This window comes from Argiope bruennichi, chromosome 3, assembly GCF_947563725.1.
Source record: "Argiope bruennichi chromosome 3, qqArgBrue1.1, whole genome shotgun sequence".
Classification (NCBI taxonomy): Eukaryota; Metazoa; Arthropoda; class Arachnida; order Araneae; family Araneidae; genus Argiope; species Argiope bruennichi.
In genome coordinates, this window is record NC_079153.1 from 92,835,944 (window position 1) to 92,854,286 (window position 18,343).

Below are 18,343 nucleotides of genomic sequence, written 5' to 3' on the forward strand. Positions count from 1 at the left end.
AACTATCTGAAAGAAAAATAAATAAGAGAGCATATAATTTTTAGAATAGCGAATATTTTTAATAATTTTTAGCGAATAATTTTTTATATATTTCTATACAAAATAGAATACATTAAAATAAAAGCTCTGCATGAATCAAAATTATTTCCATGGTTACCAGAAATATAACCAAATCGTCTAAGGATTCAACAATTTTCCAACAAATTCGAAATGTTTCTAGAATTTTATTATATCTAACCAATTCATTCTGAGGATTCAATGACGTTTCCTCAAAAGAGTTATTTTCATGATTTCAAAAAGTGTAATCAACTCCTTTTAGAATTAATGGCTTTTCATTAAGCAGAATTATTTCCATGATTTCATATAATCCAATCATCTGATGATTCAACGACTATCTTAGAGCTATTTTCATGATTTCGTCTAATCTAACCAATTCGTTTGGCGATTCAATGGCTTTCCTACAAATCTATATCATTTCGATAATTTCATATAATCCAAACAATTTGTCTGGATTATATGATTCTCCTTCTATTACAAAACTCAGCGTCTTTCCCGCCTGAAGTTTTGTAATAGAAAGCTAATGATGTTTTTGATTTTGTAATTATAATAGGTTCCTTGTTGAAGTCTTATTGTCTAGAAAATTTAAAATCTTTTTCTAATGAGATGATATCTCATCCGACGTCGATTTGATGTCGAATCATAATTTAGTAAAAAAAGGCCTTTACATTTTAAATGGTATTCATAGTTAAGCTTGTTATATGATTATCTATCCAAATTTTACCTTATTGATATTTTAGATAATTTAACATGCAATTTAAATAAATGATTCGTCTGCTGATCAAAAAGAATTTTAAAGGCTTAAATCCACTAAGATGAATGAGTAATTATTATAAATCAGTGGATTATAATAATAATCCACTGATCTAATAATAATTATAATAATAATCCACTGATCAAATAATCTAATAAAGGTATTATTCTTCTGCCCTTTTATAGAAAAATTGTACTCCTTAGGCAAGATTGTGAACACCATGAATGATTAGATCTTTATTCTTAGCATGAGATTAGCTCACGCATGAGATTTATATTGTTACAAACTTGTAAAGTTGCTTCCCAGCATGGTTAGTTCTATCACGGGAAAGACCGATTTACAATCATCTGTAGTGGATGCTGCTCGGGTACCGAGCCAGTGATCCCAGAGCTTGGCGACAATCTTGGTGACGAATTTGGCGACTTTAGCAACAAGATAATGCTGGAAACTTCGAGAATTTTAACGGTCTTTATTTTATTTTATTAACGGTCTTTATTAGAATTTTAACACTAAGGGGCTGAGGAACGTCTGATTGGTCCGAAAACCTTCTCGATTCGCCTCCTGAGAACTATAAAAGGCTGGCAGTCTCAAGGTGCGAGGAGTCGTGAATTGAATGGTAGTCGGAGTCGTAGACAAGTAACGAGTCTTCGAGAGGATAACGAAGCAACGGCGGAGTGCCAGCGTCGTGTGGAGCCCAAGCTATTGCTGAACTGGGTTGTGGGCTGAGTCCTGTTGTCTATTGTGGAAGCAGCATCAAGTTGTGTGTGAGTAGCCAGTCGTGTTGTAGTAAGTCGGCAGTTGGATACAGCTAAAGCTAGAAGACAGTGAAGAACTTCAGCCGTTTGGAGAGACCGTACAGCAAAGCTCCGATGATCATCTCTCCTGAAGGATTCTGTCTGGCCTCTTTGTGTGCTGTGTTCGATTACAAAATAGCATTAAAAATGTGACATACGAATTAGTAGACATACGAACTTGTTCTAGTTGTAAAATAATAATAAATACCAATTAATATATGAAAAAATTATTATAGCAATGTGCATTTGAAATAAATTTATATCTATTATGACAAAATATCCTGTCTACACTTGCTAAGAATATGAAACGAATGGAAATAATTTATATTTAACGATACGCATAAGCTTTATAAGAAAAACATGTTAATATCATATACATTTTTAAAAGGTCATATAAATTTCCGCTCAGTTTTTTATGCCTTGCATCATTTGTCTGAAACTTTCTGTCAGACATCAAGACAACCACTGACCACATGGCAAAAGTACGCCACTTTCGTTCCAAATCTGCAGTGGTCTTAGCTCTGTTCTCAAGATTTGAGCCAAAACAAGACAAAGGGTGACCTCAAAATAACGGACAAAGTGTTGGTTTAGATAAGGCTTTATTCTTTAAAGCGGGTTTCCGGACCTACGAGCACCAGAGATCCTAAGTAACGGATTGCGAGATTCTCTTTAAAAGGCTGTTTCTTCCTTTTTTTTCTCCCCCAACCCCTTTCCCCCCTCCCCTTATACCCTTTTCTTCTAACTTTTGGTCCGAAATGTTGGTTCTATACAGCTGATGGGCTTTTGCCGAGGAAAATGTCTTGGCTTAAAAGATGAAAGCCTTATTTTTTTTTACTCTTTCTTATCCAAGTTTTTTTTTAAGTTTTAGTTTTGTGTCTTCAGCAACAACACTAAGAAAGAATCGCAAGAGTGGAAAGTTCACGTGAATTTATCTTTTTAAAGAGATTTTACCATCCTTCCCTCCACCTGCCTCCTTCTCCCACCCAGTTTTTCCTTTGTATAAAGGATACAGGATAAATTGAAAAATGCACTTTTGCTTTAAGACCCGGGAGATCTCCATGGCGCGATAAGGACAATGTCACGGATCCATTCCTCTCTCCGAGAAAAGACCGCTTGATGAGATGTAAGCAAAACAAAGCAAAAATTGCCCTGAATACATGAAATTGATGTTTATGTCCCCTCCCCCTTTTCTTTTTTCTTTTCGGGAGTCGGGTAATAGGACTGGCTTTATTGGGGTCAGTGTGTTCCAACAACAAAACTGATTGGATTATTGAATGGAAACTTGTTAAAGAGATTTTCTTTCTCGGGTTTTTTGTTTTGTTTTGTTTCGCGCGTCGGAATCGCTGATCCGATATTTGGACAGCGAGACTTCGCTTTAAAGAAGTGTTTTTCTTTTCTTTTATCTTTTTGCTTTTTTTTCTCTCTCGTGAAAAAATTTTGTGACAATATTCAATCTTTTTTTCTCGAATAGAATTTAAATTATTCACAACGTCATAAGATTTCAGTCGATATTCTGAAAAGCTGCATGTTTTTCATTAAAGTAGATAGATATTTTATTTATTTATTTTGTTGTTTTATAACATATGGTCTTTGCATCATATCAAATGATAAAGCCTTCAGTTAAAAATATCCAAATGCAAATTTAAAAAATTAAAATTTCAATAAATATTTTCTTATATATGCCAATAATGTGTAGCGCATTATGATTGGACACACAAACATCCTGACTAGAACATAAAAAAATAAGTTTTTGCTTTCCCTTTGTTAACAAAATTACAATTTTAATTACATGATTAATCTTACTTTGGACGAAATGTCAACTGATAACGAAAATAAATATTTTTAGTTTATTTTGCCTTTTTTAATTAAAAAGTTAATAAAATTTTTAAAAAAAAATCAGTTATTTGGCTTTCAAGTTATACAAAAAAAGTATTTTTAATGAAAAACGTTTACAAATGATGTTTTTCTAATAAACATCGGGCGCGATCTCTCCGAAACTTCGTTGTATACTTTTTAACCCATTCTAGGGCAGTGGGAAGTATGCTTCCCACCACATTTATCAATCTTTGTATGAAATTATGTAGGTTGGCATCAGTTCTGACAATTTTTTTTAGAAAGACAGAAACTTAGATGCTTCATTTCTTTATCTCACACAAAATGATGTGTCTTGATTTTTTACTTAATTATTAATTAACCAAATTACTTAATTATTCTAATTAAATTTATCTAATAAGCTAAATGAATCCTTTTTCTTATTCTAATTTCAAGCCTAAAAATAATTTAACATAATATGACTGGAAAAATTGGCAATTTAAAGGGTTAATAAATCTACTTGTGTAATTTGCCTTACACCATTGCAAAAAATATTAACGAAATAGCTAATTAGAGGGTGATTTCTAGCGATTAATCGCTGGAATGCAGCAAATACACAAATACACAAGTACCGAAAATTTCAAATCCTTTTTTATGCCTTTTTTTTTACCACCGATTAAAACCAAAATTTAACGTAGAATCTACGTTGTAGTCATAAAACTGCATACAAAATTTTATTTATTTAAAATCTTTGTATCCTTGAGTTATAGTGTTTATGTACTCATATAAGAACAGGTCGATAAACAGATTATCCATGATCGGATTTGGTTCCAAATTTGATGCATATATATTATATGCTGTATCTACGTATCAAATTTTATCTATCTAGTTCTTTCTGTTTTGTTGTATTGAATTATCTTATGTGTAGTTATCGAATAAACGTAATTCGCACAGTCGAACACTTAGAAAATTTCTAAATGGATTTCATTCAAAATTAGAGAGAGATTTTTAAATTTTGAGTAAAGATCACTTATCAAAATCTGGATTTCGAATTATTTAGCGATTATAATGTTTTGTGTACGAGAAAGTAATAAAGTCAGAAAATCTATGATAGTTTCGTCCTAACTACGCCATATTAAATTACAATATCATCTATAAGAAATATTCTAAATTTTATAAAACGTAACATTTTAACTACTGTTCATAAAAGTTTTGCAAAGGCATAGTTTTTCAACCATAGTTCTTCAAAAAGCATAATTTGAATTCAATTCAAATTCATTAATTTGCATATTCAGCAAAAACACTCTTCTATATTTCTAAATATCTTAGAAAGCACAGAGACAGTATTTTGAACTGCTAAATATTCATAGAAATACAAGTAAACAAACGCAGTTGAAAATAAACAAATGTATATATTTTTCATTAGATTTCATCAAATAAAGAAATTTAAAAATGAATTCTACTTTTGAATGATTAAGAGAAATTATCGTGTCGATATAAAAGAAATAAAAATTGAGAAATCTCATAGTGATGACTAAATATGTTTCCACATGAAAAGTTTCTAGATGAAAAAAAAAAGTTTATAACAAATATATGATTTCATATAATAAAAAGCATATTCTATTTTAGATATATTATGTATAATAGATGGAATTTCTCAAAGAGAATTTCAAATGATTTCCAAGGTTTATACATTGGATATTCCAAATTAACCTATTGTTAGTTTTCTGTTTAATACATTTCGAAAACAGTCTGGTTTTGAAATTATATTTGTTACTATAAACATTCAGTAATTACATATATGTTTACTCTGTGTGTTTTTCTCTATAATAAACTCATTGCAAAACCAATAAAGGCATATTTCTTATCCCTAGAAATAAAAGTCGGGTGATAAAAAAAATGCATAGTATTCTGAAAATATAAACCATTTTATGCTTATATCTAATTATTTTAACTACATATTTTGGCCGGAGATCCATTTCATTAAATTTTATGTTTCTTATCAATAAAATTAATTAGATTATTGAATAAAAACTGGTTGACAAACTGTCTATTTTTTTTGTGATTAAAAGAAAAGAGCGATACTTTTTAGCTCCTGCTACTGTAATTGTAACGAATATTTGCTATAATTTTAGAATACTTTCAAAGATGGCTGTTTTGGTGTATCACATTAGCTTAGAATACTTGAGTGCAATTTATTGCCGTTTTCTATTAAACACAGCTATATTGATTGAATAATCACATTTGAAGAGATAATTGATTTCAGAAACTTATGATTCTATGTAAGTTATTTTTAAGCATGTTACGATGTATCCGTTAATCCAGGACAGTCTGGACTAAACTTGTCTCTCGATTGACAGTTATTTTCTATTCTGTCACATAAGAATTTTAACTTAAATTACGCTTAAGAAAAGCTTTGTTGTTTTCTCCAATATAGACCAATGTTACATTTACAGAGATCCTTAATTTCCTAGAAAGGCGTAGAGTCAAGAAAGGGTAATTGGGTACATGGGGTAATTTGGAACGATGCTTGCTATATGCACCGGCGAAGCCTTATCGAGCTGGAAAGCATGTATTTTTTTAAGGCGTTCAAGAGGAAGACAAATAACATTTGCGCCTTTTTTCATTCTAACTTAATTTTTTTTAGTTGTAATTATGTTCAAAAATGTAAAACTCGGTTACCTATTTCTGAAATTTGTCGGATATAAAAATTATTTGTTATTTTCAGTTTTGAACATCCAGCTGAGAAACAGAAAGAGGTATTAATTACCCCTAACAATTTTTTTTTCGTTTGGTAATTCAGAACATATGTTTATAATACTAAAATTTTGCATTTTTCAATTATTCAGCATAACATTTTTTTAAATAATAAGTGATATGAAATCTAGGAAAGCGATAGTCCTGTCAATAATATTTATTATTTTATGTGAAATTAATAATTGGCATTTTTGAAGTATTTACAATATGATTTACATACATATTGTCATTTAATAAAAAAAGGGTGGCCATCAATAATTATTTGATGATTTTTCAAGTAAGAAATAAAAAAGAAAACTGACTTCCAGGAACGAGGAGATATTTTGCTGAAGGTTAAATTTTGGAATGATAATTTTGATTCTTTCAAATAATAAATAAAAGATGTGGAGACAGAGGACACAACTTATCTAAAATCCTAATTGGCTCGATATAAATGTATATTTTGTTCCATAACATTGAAGAAATCAGGTTTGATGATTGCCATATTGACTAAATTAAAATTGGTTTGAGGGTTTTGATTTTTTTTTTTTTTTTAATAATTTCATAGAATCAGATAAAAACTATACTACCAGATTTTATCGTTGAAGTAGAATATTTCAATTAGCATAAGTGTTAGGGAAATATAAATTGAAACTGAATGATCTACCTGAAGTGAGAACAATACTTCCTACTATTATTTAATTACCATTTCTTACACAATTTAATAAAGTTTTTGTGTAAGGAATGTGTTCTGCATACATTTTAATAAAGTTTTTGTGTCAGGAATGTGTTCCGCATACATTTTAATAAAGTTTGTGCGTAAGGAATGTGTTCCTTACACATTTTACACAAAATTTGAAATATTTCCTTCTCGTGTCCCTTAATATTCAGTCATTTTATAAAGGTTCATATCCTTTTGTTGACAAAACTGGGATTAGAATAATTATAAATTGTTCCAAATTGAAAATATTAAATAGTTATGGTAGTTATATGGATATCTCATGAAATGAATATATTTTTATTGGGGAAAAACAGTACATTGATGTAAATGGTAACGGGCAATAAAACAAATTCTAAAACAATAAACATTATTTTTTTTCATTTTATATATATTTTTTTCATGTTACTGGGATTAAGAGCTAAACATTATATTATCAGCTACCTCATATTCCCTGGAGTTATTAGGAACATACTGAGGTCTTAATTAACGTCACTTAACAGAGAATACTTAATTAAAATGCATTTGGGAAAAGCATTATTTAATGAACCCTACAGAATATTATCAATTGCTCATATAGATTTATAGTTTGATTTTCAATCTCATATAATCATTTAAAATTGAACAAAATGACAAATTCTGCAAAATTTGTTTACAATTAATTTCTGGTCCTATATCTCTCTGTAAAGATTTTTTTTTTTCGTTTTGCTATATGTACATTTTATTTCGTCATTAGTACATGATGTCTACAGCTGCATTGTTCTGTTAGTCGATTTGTGCAAGCTCTTTTTGTACTTAAATAAAATTTAAATTACTCAGCGTTGTCATTATTATCGTTCCCCTTGCCATTTCGAAAGTTAAATTATCACTTCAAAATATATTTCATATGGATTTGCATAGAGAAAATTGGCATTTCATTGTATTCCTTCAGCCTTATCAGATACTCTGGAGCTTCTAATATCAGATTATGCTGACTCCTTCATTGTTAATCCGAATGCCGAAGTGAATCTTCTAATTATAAGTATTAAATTCAAAATAATGTTTATTGTAATCAACTTCTGAGCTAAATATTCTCTGAAAGTCATTTGAATAACGTATTAAAACATATTAAATGCGATATATTTAGTATTTATAAAATATTACAAAATTCCAACTTACTTAATTTGTTTACTTTTAAAAGTTACTGTACTGTAGATTTTTTATTCCAGAAGAAAATTCATATTCCGTCAGTAAATTATTATTCTAATTTAAATCTTATCGTAAAAAAGTTTATTGTCATTATTTAAAAAAATGAATTGCAAAATGAAGTGCTAATAATGATTTGCTTTATAATAATTAAAAATTAGTTATTAATCATAGAATATCATAAGAAATAGTCCGGCGCTTGGTCATATGCAATTCCTGAGAGTCTGGCTTCCAAGTCGGCAGATCATTGATTCAAGACTTGACTTTATCGATTATCCCATATGTATTTGGTGCTGGTGCATTGAGCCCCTGATGATTTAATATATCCTTCTGATAATAATGTGATATACATCCACAGTTTTGAAATAACTCGGAAGTTATTCTCTTTAATCAAGATTCTGAGCTGCATGACCAAGTTTTATAGCACTGATTAAAATAAAAAATAAAAAAAAAAAATTGAAATCTACTATTGCAGATTTTTAATTATTATGTGAGAACATTATTTTTTTTTTTAAGTAACATGGTATCATTTCGACAGATAAACAATATCATGTATTCACATGACTTATTTTTCACAATCATCAACACTTAAAAAAGCGATGGTTTTTGACAGTCTCAAAATCAATCGATTTCTAAAAATTTTTTCTCGGCTCTAGATTCTTTTTTTCATGAAAAACCATTTTAAAGCGGTTTGAAACAATCACGTGATTATCAAATTACGCATGCATCGATATTTAGAAAAGGGTGATTTTTTTTCCCCCCAGCTCAAAATTGTTTGAGCTCCAAAAGTTTTTCTAGAGGACGAAAGAAAAAAAGTTTTTGTTGCAAAAATTCAGTTTAAACTGTTTTGGAAGTATCACGTGACTATTGTATTGCGCAATCGTAAACTTTTAGAAAGGTGAGGGCTTTATTTTTTGTTCCTTATGTCAAAATCGTTTGAGCTACAAAATATTTTATTGCCAGCTAGAAATTTTTTTAATTAAATATAAAATTTGACACCTAACCTCACTGTTTCGCGTTGATTCCCATTTTCTTCTTTGTACTTCTCCGGATTATAGCTTCTTACGACCCATGCCCTTTATTTTACGCCTGTGCTTCAAAAACTTGGAACCTAAACATCATGTATGTTGTCACGTGATCAAATCTTGCCTTGTATTCTCAATATATATTTGAAATGGATAAGAGTTAAATATAATAACTAAAATGAAATCAATTAAACATTCAAATAACAGTTTTACTCTGAAGAAAATGCTGGTTTGCAAATTATTATTATGGTAGCATTTCCAGTTCATTATATTTATTATGTTTCATTGCAATTAAACTATCCCGCCCCAGATCTACTCTAGCAGAAGAGCTAGTAAATAGAATTCGACAATTATTAAGAATTTTATTCATTTTAATTGCATTTGTACAAGTCTTAAACAGAGTTTAATTTACCTCTCGAACTATAAGATACATTTAGAAACTTAATTATTCGCTAATTGAAATATTTCCTTAAGATGCTGGCGAAATGTTTAATATTATACGAGTAAATATTTGCTCATTTCAAATAAAATGCTTGCTATTTACTGTATTACTTTAAAACTGATGATCTACGAATTTATCCTACGAATATTTCCGACATCGAGGCACATATTGGTCTAATTATATTTTGATATTTCTTTTTCATTCATCAATATTTGAATTCTATATTTTCATGCATATTTTGTGCTTTTAAAATTCACATTTTGAGAACCCTCAGATCAAAAAATAATATTTTTTGAGCAATGATAAATGTATCCTTACATGGTCACATTTTTGAATTAATAATAAAATGATTGTAAACATTATTTTTTTATCATTTCTTTGGAAAACGTACTTATCAATTGTTAGATTTAAATTGGAAAAATGGATTAATGCATCATTATATACAAAGTAATAAACGACAAAATTTGATTTCATATAAGGCTAGTTAGATATTACCTGATAATTTACTTATTTCTTTAATCTTGAGAGCGCATCAAAAGACTACCATAGAAGGATCTTATTACAATTGCTAAAAATTCACTGATTTGAGTCTGGATTTTACAAGAGATTATCTGAGTACATGGTACTTGGCATCTGTTTTGTATGAAATTCTTTAGGAGTAATGATGCTTAGGTTTAGTTAGATAAAAACGAAAGCTCAGGTAAAATCCTAACCATTTTATGAATTGATAATTAGGAAATCATTCTCCAATAATGGTTTATGTTCTCCAACATATGCCTATGATAATTAAGAGATAATATAATGAAAATAACATTGCTTCTAAGTATCTCAGGTAATTGATAAGAGTCTTCCAATTGGTTAATTATTAGATTTGATTTCATATGTTATATTAATATTCTGTGTAATGCTACTTCTTGGACATGATCGTATTCCACATTAAAAGCTATTTCACCTGTATTTATTCAATACTTTTCTTATCTAAACCATTAAGCTTACTATCAATCTTCTTGGCAACTTATTTTTCAAGACACAAAGACAATTGTAGAGCTTTTTCTATATGCCTTTATTCATTTTCAGTCTCCCAGACATCAGAGCAATGCGTCTACCACACATTTTGTTTGATGTTTAAGATTTTTTGTTGCATAATAGCTGTTACCAAGTTATAAAAAACTTATTCTTCACCTTCTTTCATACATGCAATATTTAATAAAATATATTTACCAAGTCTTGAGATTTAAAATTATGATATCATATGATTGCTAGAATCAAGTTATATGAAATTCTGTTTTTGAAAGGCATCCTAATGAAATCTGGCAAATTTTAGTACAATGAGAGATCTGATTTAAAAATCCCATCTATTCGTCTCAGTTCAAATCGTTTGGAGCGATTTTTCACCAAATGAAATTTGGAACAATCTTTTTATTGCAACCCTAGAAAACCGCTTAATAACATTTTTTGTAACCTTCTAAAATGATAAACTTAAGGTGAGTTTTTTTTTTTTTTAAGAAATGTATAAATTCGTGATGCTTGTAAAAAAATCAGTCATTAATTTTATCCAGGAAAAGTTCGCAGGAATATCTTTAGAAAACATTTCACCACTAGATCGGATTTTAATCTATTTTCTGATGAAAATATAAACATAAATTAATGAAACAAATATGCAATATGACAGAAAAACAGAGGAAGGCTTTTCGTGAAGATATAGTTTAATTGCTTGATAAATAATATTTTTCCAAAAAAAATCTAATTTTAGACTGCACTGTATTACAAAGATCTCTAATTAAACGCCCATGTGCATCTATTAAAAAAAATTATTTCAAAAATTGCTAGGTATCTAAGGCAAATAAATTAAATATTAGATTGCTTGCAAAAATATTGTATTTTAGTTTTATTTATTAAATTCTATTCGATTTGCTTAATGATTTATAAAAAATAAAATTATAATAAAAAAAGTTAAAAAATTTTATGAAATGTTTACCATAAAATTAACAATTTTTCGTTATGTTGCTTTGAACAATATTTGAAATTACTTGCTTCAGAGTGAAATTTTCTGAAAATATATAAACAAGGAAAATTTTGAAATTCATGTTTCGTTTAAATATTTGAAATCTATAGTGAAGAATAAGACATTTTTAATTATAAAACTTCCACGGGATTTTAAATGTTTCTTACTTACCAGTGTAGAATACGTTAATGCAATATTTTTACTGTTAAAATAATAAATATTTGGATATCATTTTATATATTTTTTGAGTTTCATTTAAATTTTATATTTTCATAAAAATTGTTTTACAAAAGGAAAGCTCTTTTCTCATAATAGTCGCGATAGTTAAACGTTATATTTATTTGTTTCGATTGTCAAAAATTATTCAATTTGTGTATATTGTTCAAAATAAAACAGTAGGATATTTATTAATGATTGATGGAGAAACATTTTGTTATTTTTAACTATTTACTTTGTAATTTTACCTATCAAATTTATCTTTCTCGAGTCACACAGTGCTATTTAATAAATTCATTTTTTTGAATTAAAAAAACTCAGTTTGACTGTTATTTATTTATTATTACAAATAAAGTGATAAAATGCATCTTATATTCAAAAGTTGTGTTTTCGTGTTTAGTAGTCATATACTTTTCTAAAACTCATTTATTTAGTCACTCTAATCTTCCTATGAAATCGTCGAAGGAAATCATCAAAAAATAGGAACTATTAATTCCCCAACAAATACACATTTAAAGACTATTTATTTTTATTTGCCTATCATTTAATATAAATAATATATCTCTAAGTGAATCTTGCCTTTAAAAGACAAGTTTATGCTTCTAACAAACATATACGCTTGCAAACCACATCATTTACTTTGTCACACTAATCTCTTTCAACAGCTATCGAAGAGAACTTCCCAAAAGTTGACACTGCTATTTCCCAAATCGCCATGTTTTAAAGAAAAAAAAAAGTGTAGCGAAAACTAAAAAGTTATTTTAGTGTGCTAAGCGTAAATTCCAATGTAAAAATTGCAATTCTAGCTAATCTGTGCACACAAACTCGGCAGAAGTTGCTGCAAAATTCTCTGAAGCAATCGGTCCGCTATCTCTATTTGGTCTGAGACCAACTTTGTTAAGGATTAAAGAAACTTTGTCAGGGATTAGGAAGCAGAGCAAAGTAAACTTAGTTAATTAATTCACCTAGTCTTACGGAGCTCAACTCCTTGTCACTTATAATGAGTTGGTGGTTGATTTGGGCGCACATTTTTATCAACCTCGCTGCTCTGGCACTCGCAGCGAGGTCTTGGCGACGACCTTTGTTTGCTTTTAATTAAAAGATAATCATTTTATAAATGATAGTTTCGGTGGAATGCTCTGCCCAACTGTGATTTTAAATGGATCAAGATTCCAGAGAAAGAGGACTCTAAAACAAATAATGTTTGGCTGTTTTCTCGAGAACAGCACTTAATTTGTAGATCTACATTTTCTTGTTGATCTGTTAAAACAAATTCAGTTGCCAGTTGGGCAGCTTAATGTCATTAAGCTTAAACTCACTTTGCAGTTGATAAATTATTTCCTGTTAAACATTTCCTTCTCTTTCTGTATTTGCATATTGTGGGAATGTTGGAATAAAATCATGTTCTATATATTGATGGTGTATATGCTATGTTGTATATAAAAGTATATATTGCTTCATCTCATTTATACTTTAACATGAAATTTTTGTATTCGGGGGATTTACCTTAAACTGTAAACCATTTGTATTTTACATATTAATAAAACAATAAAAATGTGGGAAAAGCACTTTATGATGATTTAATATTAATGTCAATATCTCGACACCCATGACATAATCATGTCAATTATCCAAAAAGTAGCCAAAAATTCACCATCAATGATAGCTACAAGAAATGATAACTAAAGACTTTTAGGGTTGCAATAAAAATTGTCAGGGTTACTATATTCAGTCAAAAATATCAACTTTTGCAACCGGCAATACTCTTAAAAGTGAGAACATATTCTATTGCAAAGAAATAGATATCTTTTATTCGATATGCAGTAATTTTTCTTTAAAAGTTAAAACTATTTATAAAACCTGTCAATTTTAAATTTAAAAATTTTGATAAGAACATTTCTAATTATACATTCACATTAAATTACAAAATATTACTGTTTTGGCTGTCACGTTTATACGCAAAGGGAAAACAGCCATATGACAAAACAAGGATGAATTGATTTAGAAACATTTAACCAAGGGGAAAAAAAAGTAGAAAGAAATTGACAGGTTTAAATTCTTCTTAAAAGGTTCACAAGCAACTATATCAGGGGTTTTGACTGTCATTAAACTTGATTAAGATGGTTTTAATGCCATTAAGTGGTATGTGACTTTTTTAAAATCCGTTTAATCATGATTAAAAAGAAAAACCTTGTACATCTCTAATTTTTCAAAAAAAATCGTACCTCAATGTTTGGACAAATTTACAAAAGTCGATTTAGCTCGTAATGAGACAAAAAGGAATGGCTTGAAATTGCATCATATTAAATAAAAAAACAAAGATGGTAACCTTTCTTATATAAATAATTACTTATTAATAGGATTAAATAGAATATTTCTTCTGTGGGCAATAAATTTTATTTGTAAAGACTTTGTGGTCAGTCTTTGGCATATCCAAGGTGTCGAAAAAATAGAAACACCGTTTATTTCTTTGAATAATGCGATTTGATATATATTTCTAATACAAACAGTTTCATTAAATAAAATTCAATAATTTAATAAAATGCATGAAAACATTTTGTGCTAAATATAGTAATTGTCATCCACTTTATATATATATATATATATATATATATATATATATATATATATATATATATATATATATATATAAATACAAATATTTGCCAGTCTATTTTGCGCATTCTCAGCCAAAATGAGTAATCAGCTTAAAAAATCCTGCTTTTTTCTCATTTGTTTCCAGCAAATTTTGTAGTTTTAAAATCACTTGTTTTTTGTGTACAAAAAAAATCTGAAATTGCTAATTTCATTCTTTTCATTTGAAGCAATTTAATAAATTTTTTCCTGCCATTTTTTTTTCAAGAGGAAATTTCTTAGAGTATCATTAACTGCTAGTAAATTTTGTCCACTTTTTCACGAAATTCTATGCTAAATAATAGATGAAATAACTTGTCTTGTGTTTTCTTTTACATTAATTGGTACTTTTCCGTTAGCACAGCAAAAATCATCAAACTAAAATATTTATGCCAGTTTTCACCAAATAATGGAGATAGCAGCCAACATAGTAAATAAGCGTATCAAAGATGTCTTGGCGTGTTTACACTCGTGCCAAAATTAAAAAACCACCAATTTTTGTCAAACTAAAATATTAGCTCCAGGTCAACCAGGTATTGCAACCAAGTACATTAGATATTGTGGTGAAAGCTTATAAGCCAGATAACAGCTACGAAACACGGGCAATTGCTTTTGTCTTGTGATCTTGTTACTCGGTTGCGAACCACAAGGTCCCAGACTCTATCCTCACTCATAACAATTCGCTACATTGGTGACCGCCACAATATCAACAATAGTAGACAAAGTAGTAGATGTCAAACTTTGGCGTGTTAAGCTGCTAAAGGAGTGATGCCATACTAACAGAAAAGTGTCCATCAATTATGCACAAATTATTTGAAATTTTCTTTTTATATTTATAAGGTAACAATATGTGTATTAAATATCTGTAATTTTTTTTCCTCAGGCGAACTGAATACACATTGTACAGCTCGGCTTTGTCAGTGAACCAAAGAAACGCAAAATTATTCAACAACATGGGCCGTGTCTTGGAATCTCTTGAAAAGCATGAAGACGCTCTGAAGTATTACAATGAAGCTATTAGGTAAGAATATAATTTTAAGAAATTGCTAAGTTTCCTCTAACTTCAGAAATATAAATTATTTAGTATAAAATTAATCATCAGAAATTTCGACATTATAATCTAATATATGACGATTAGTTGAATGAAGTTTAATGCTGCAAAAGCTCGCTTATATCATAATGTGCCAAACATGGGGTAAAATTTGAGGGATTTCAAAATTTCGGAGATTTCTGGAGAATTAAATATTTTTAAATCATGTCAGTGAGTTTGTTTGCTAATGTGTGAATAATGGCGCGACTCAGAAATAAGGCGACTTCGCCAAAGTTGATTATTTTGGTGATTTCTTGCTAAATTTGAATATCTGAACTCTTCACCTGTGATGGATTTTTGTCCAGTTTTAGATCTTTTAGTAAGATTTCTTTTGGCGTGGTCGTCAAGAAAACGTGCACTGTTCTTACTTTCTACCACAGTAATTGTTTTCACATAAAAACATCTACTAGTAAATGAAGAGATCTAGTAAATGGTTCAAATTTACCATGATACTAACACCAAAATTTTTCATAATGTTATTTAAATTCTCTTCTTAATGTATCCTATAAATTCGTTCATTGTTCTTGATCTTCCAAGGTCATACATCTACAAATATTTTTAAAATAAATATTATTTCCGTTGAATAAAAATAGTAAGGACCTGACTCAAGAATGGTATCATATGCTAAAGGTGAATTTTTTGCAGCACATTTTGCCATATGTCATCTCGACATTATTTAATTTCGACCTTAAAAGTAGTTTCTTACTAAAATAGCTTACAGTATAATACTAGTAACTGTATTTTGTAAACGGCAATTTTTTCAAAATGCAGTTAATAGAATTATTTTTATTACAGTCTTAAGAAGACTAATTTTTGAAAGATTGGCACGATTTTGTTGAACTTAACGAAAAACCGAACACATATATTTCCATACCTTTACTCCAGTATCTAAACTCTGTCAACGGAAATATTTTTAGTTCATTTATAAGCACGTGAGAGAGCTGCATTGAAAACAGTCATTTATATGCAAATTATAGAAATCATAATAAAAAATTGCAGTCTAAACTTCGTAATATATTATTTCTAGCTTGATTCGTCTGCCGTCGTTGAATTCTGTGCTAACGATTTTAAAGTTACGCCATTTACAGAAAGACAGCAAGTTAAGAAAAGTTTTCCTGCTGAAAAGATAGTGTTGAGGCCATGTTAAAGTATTTATTCGAAATAAGCTTGAAAATTTAATAATTGCATTTATTTAGTTTATTGTGAGTTATTAAAATAATCATATTAGTTATTCCTAACCATGCTATATGATTGCTCGCGATTATTTATGTATTATTACAAAATATTATTTGAAACTAATCTTGAACCAGCGAGAGTGATTTTCACAAAGCTTTCTAGCATACACTCTAATAAAGTTATCCTATAAAACGTCATGCATGACCCTGGTTTACATCACTTACGAAATATTAACTTTTGATGTGAATTTTGCATTTTTACTGACTCTGTTGTGGTACTTGACAAGTATTTTGGTGATTAATCTCTGGCATAAGGTCAAAAGTATACAAAAATCGAATTTGGATTTCAGACTCGTTTTTCCTCAAACCGAGTAAAATAAAAATTTCAAAATTTGACAGGTGTCTACACTGTAGATGTTAAATATGTGTACCGAATTTTAGCTATCTAACTTTCTTCGTTTTATTGTTATTGTGCTAAATTATATTCGAACAGCCGGACACAGACTTCCTCTGAATGGATTTGGCTCAAACTTTGATAGAAATCTACGAGTGTGGTGTAAAGACCCTATACAAAATTTCATCTATCTAGCTTAAAGCGTTTTTGAGTTATATTTGTCAAAGACAGACAGATGGATAATTTCCAAAAATGTGTTTTTGGAACTCAAAGGAGTCTAAAACAGAGATATTTATCAAAATTTCTAAATTTTTCACGATGAATATACTTTTTTCATATTACATATACGTGAAATACGTTACATACATGTGACGTACGTTACATATACGTGAAATACGTTACATATACGTGACGTACGTTACATATACGTGAATACATATTTCATATACGTGACTTATTGAATTTTAAAAAAAACTACGTACTGATAAAGTTGATAACACTGAACAATTTAATTCTTGAATTGATTTTAAAAAGTCTTTCAGGTCATTAAGTAAAAAATATTAAAATTTTGATAAATTTTTAATTGATTTAACATCTAAAACTGATTTTACAGTAAACATCTACTACACCAGATATAATTTCATACGAAATTTGGTAACATTAGCTATATCATATAACTGTTAATAGCATGATAGACATATATTAACAAGAAACATTACGATTAAAAGTATAACATTTGGATGTGTGTGGTGGACTTGAAATGCTCTTTTAAGACTAATTGATATTTTAATTCTACATATTCAGTTTCAATTAATTCGATACAAATTTACACTATCAATGGTAATTTTAATGTATCTCTTATCGGTATATTATACACGAATCCTAAATCAGTAGCATCCCTGATTTGTATGCAGTAATTCTATGATAATTGACTATTCTAATTATTAGAATAATTCTCAAAGGTACATCGGTCATTCCAGCACCTGGTACTGACTTAAACAGCATACTTCACTCAACCCTATAGCTATAGGCCGTCCCTTGCTAATTTAATAGGAAATGACAATTTGAATCGTTGTTAAATAATAGCTGAGAACAGTCATTTTGATTTGTGTACATGTATGATATTCTAATTAGGCATACTGTTGATTGTTAGGTAAGCAAGCATGTAATTTAATGAGTTTAATATGAGTGGGTTACAATGTTACAAATTTGTAATATTGCTTCCCTGCGTAGTAAGTCTCCTGTTAAAGAAAATAGACTTACAGAAATAATAATACCTGCTGAATGAATACCAAGTCAATTATCC

At 29.0% G+C, this 18,343-nt stretch overlaps 1 protein-coding gene across 1 annotated transcript in view; it reads left to right on the forward strand.

The window, feature by feature from the left end:
- The window catches only part of LOC129963973 (protein O-mannosyl-transferase Tmtc3-like), a 334,865-nt gene that overhangs the window by 276,635 nt on the left and 39,887 nt on the right, over positions 1-18,343 (forward strand). The window contains exon 12 of the mRNA XM_056078611.1: positions 15,262-15,399. Within this exon, the coding sequence (XP_055934586.1) occupies positions 15,262-15,399 (138 nt within the window). The remainder of the gene's footprint in view (positions 1-15,261; positions 15,400-18,343) is intronic.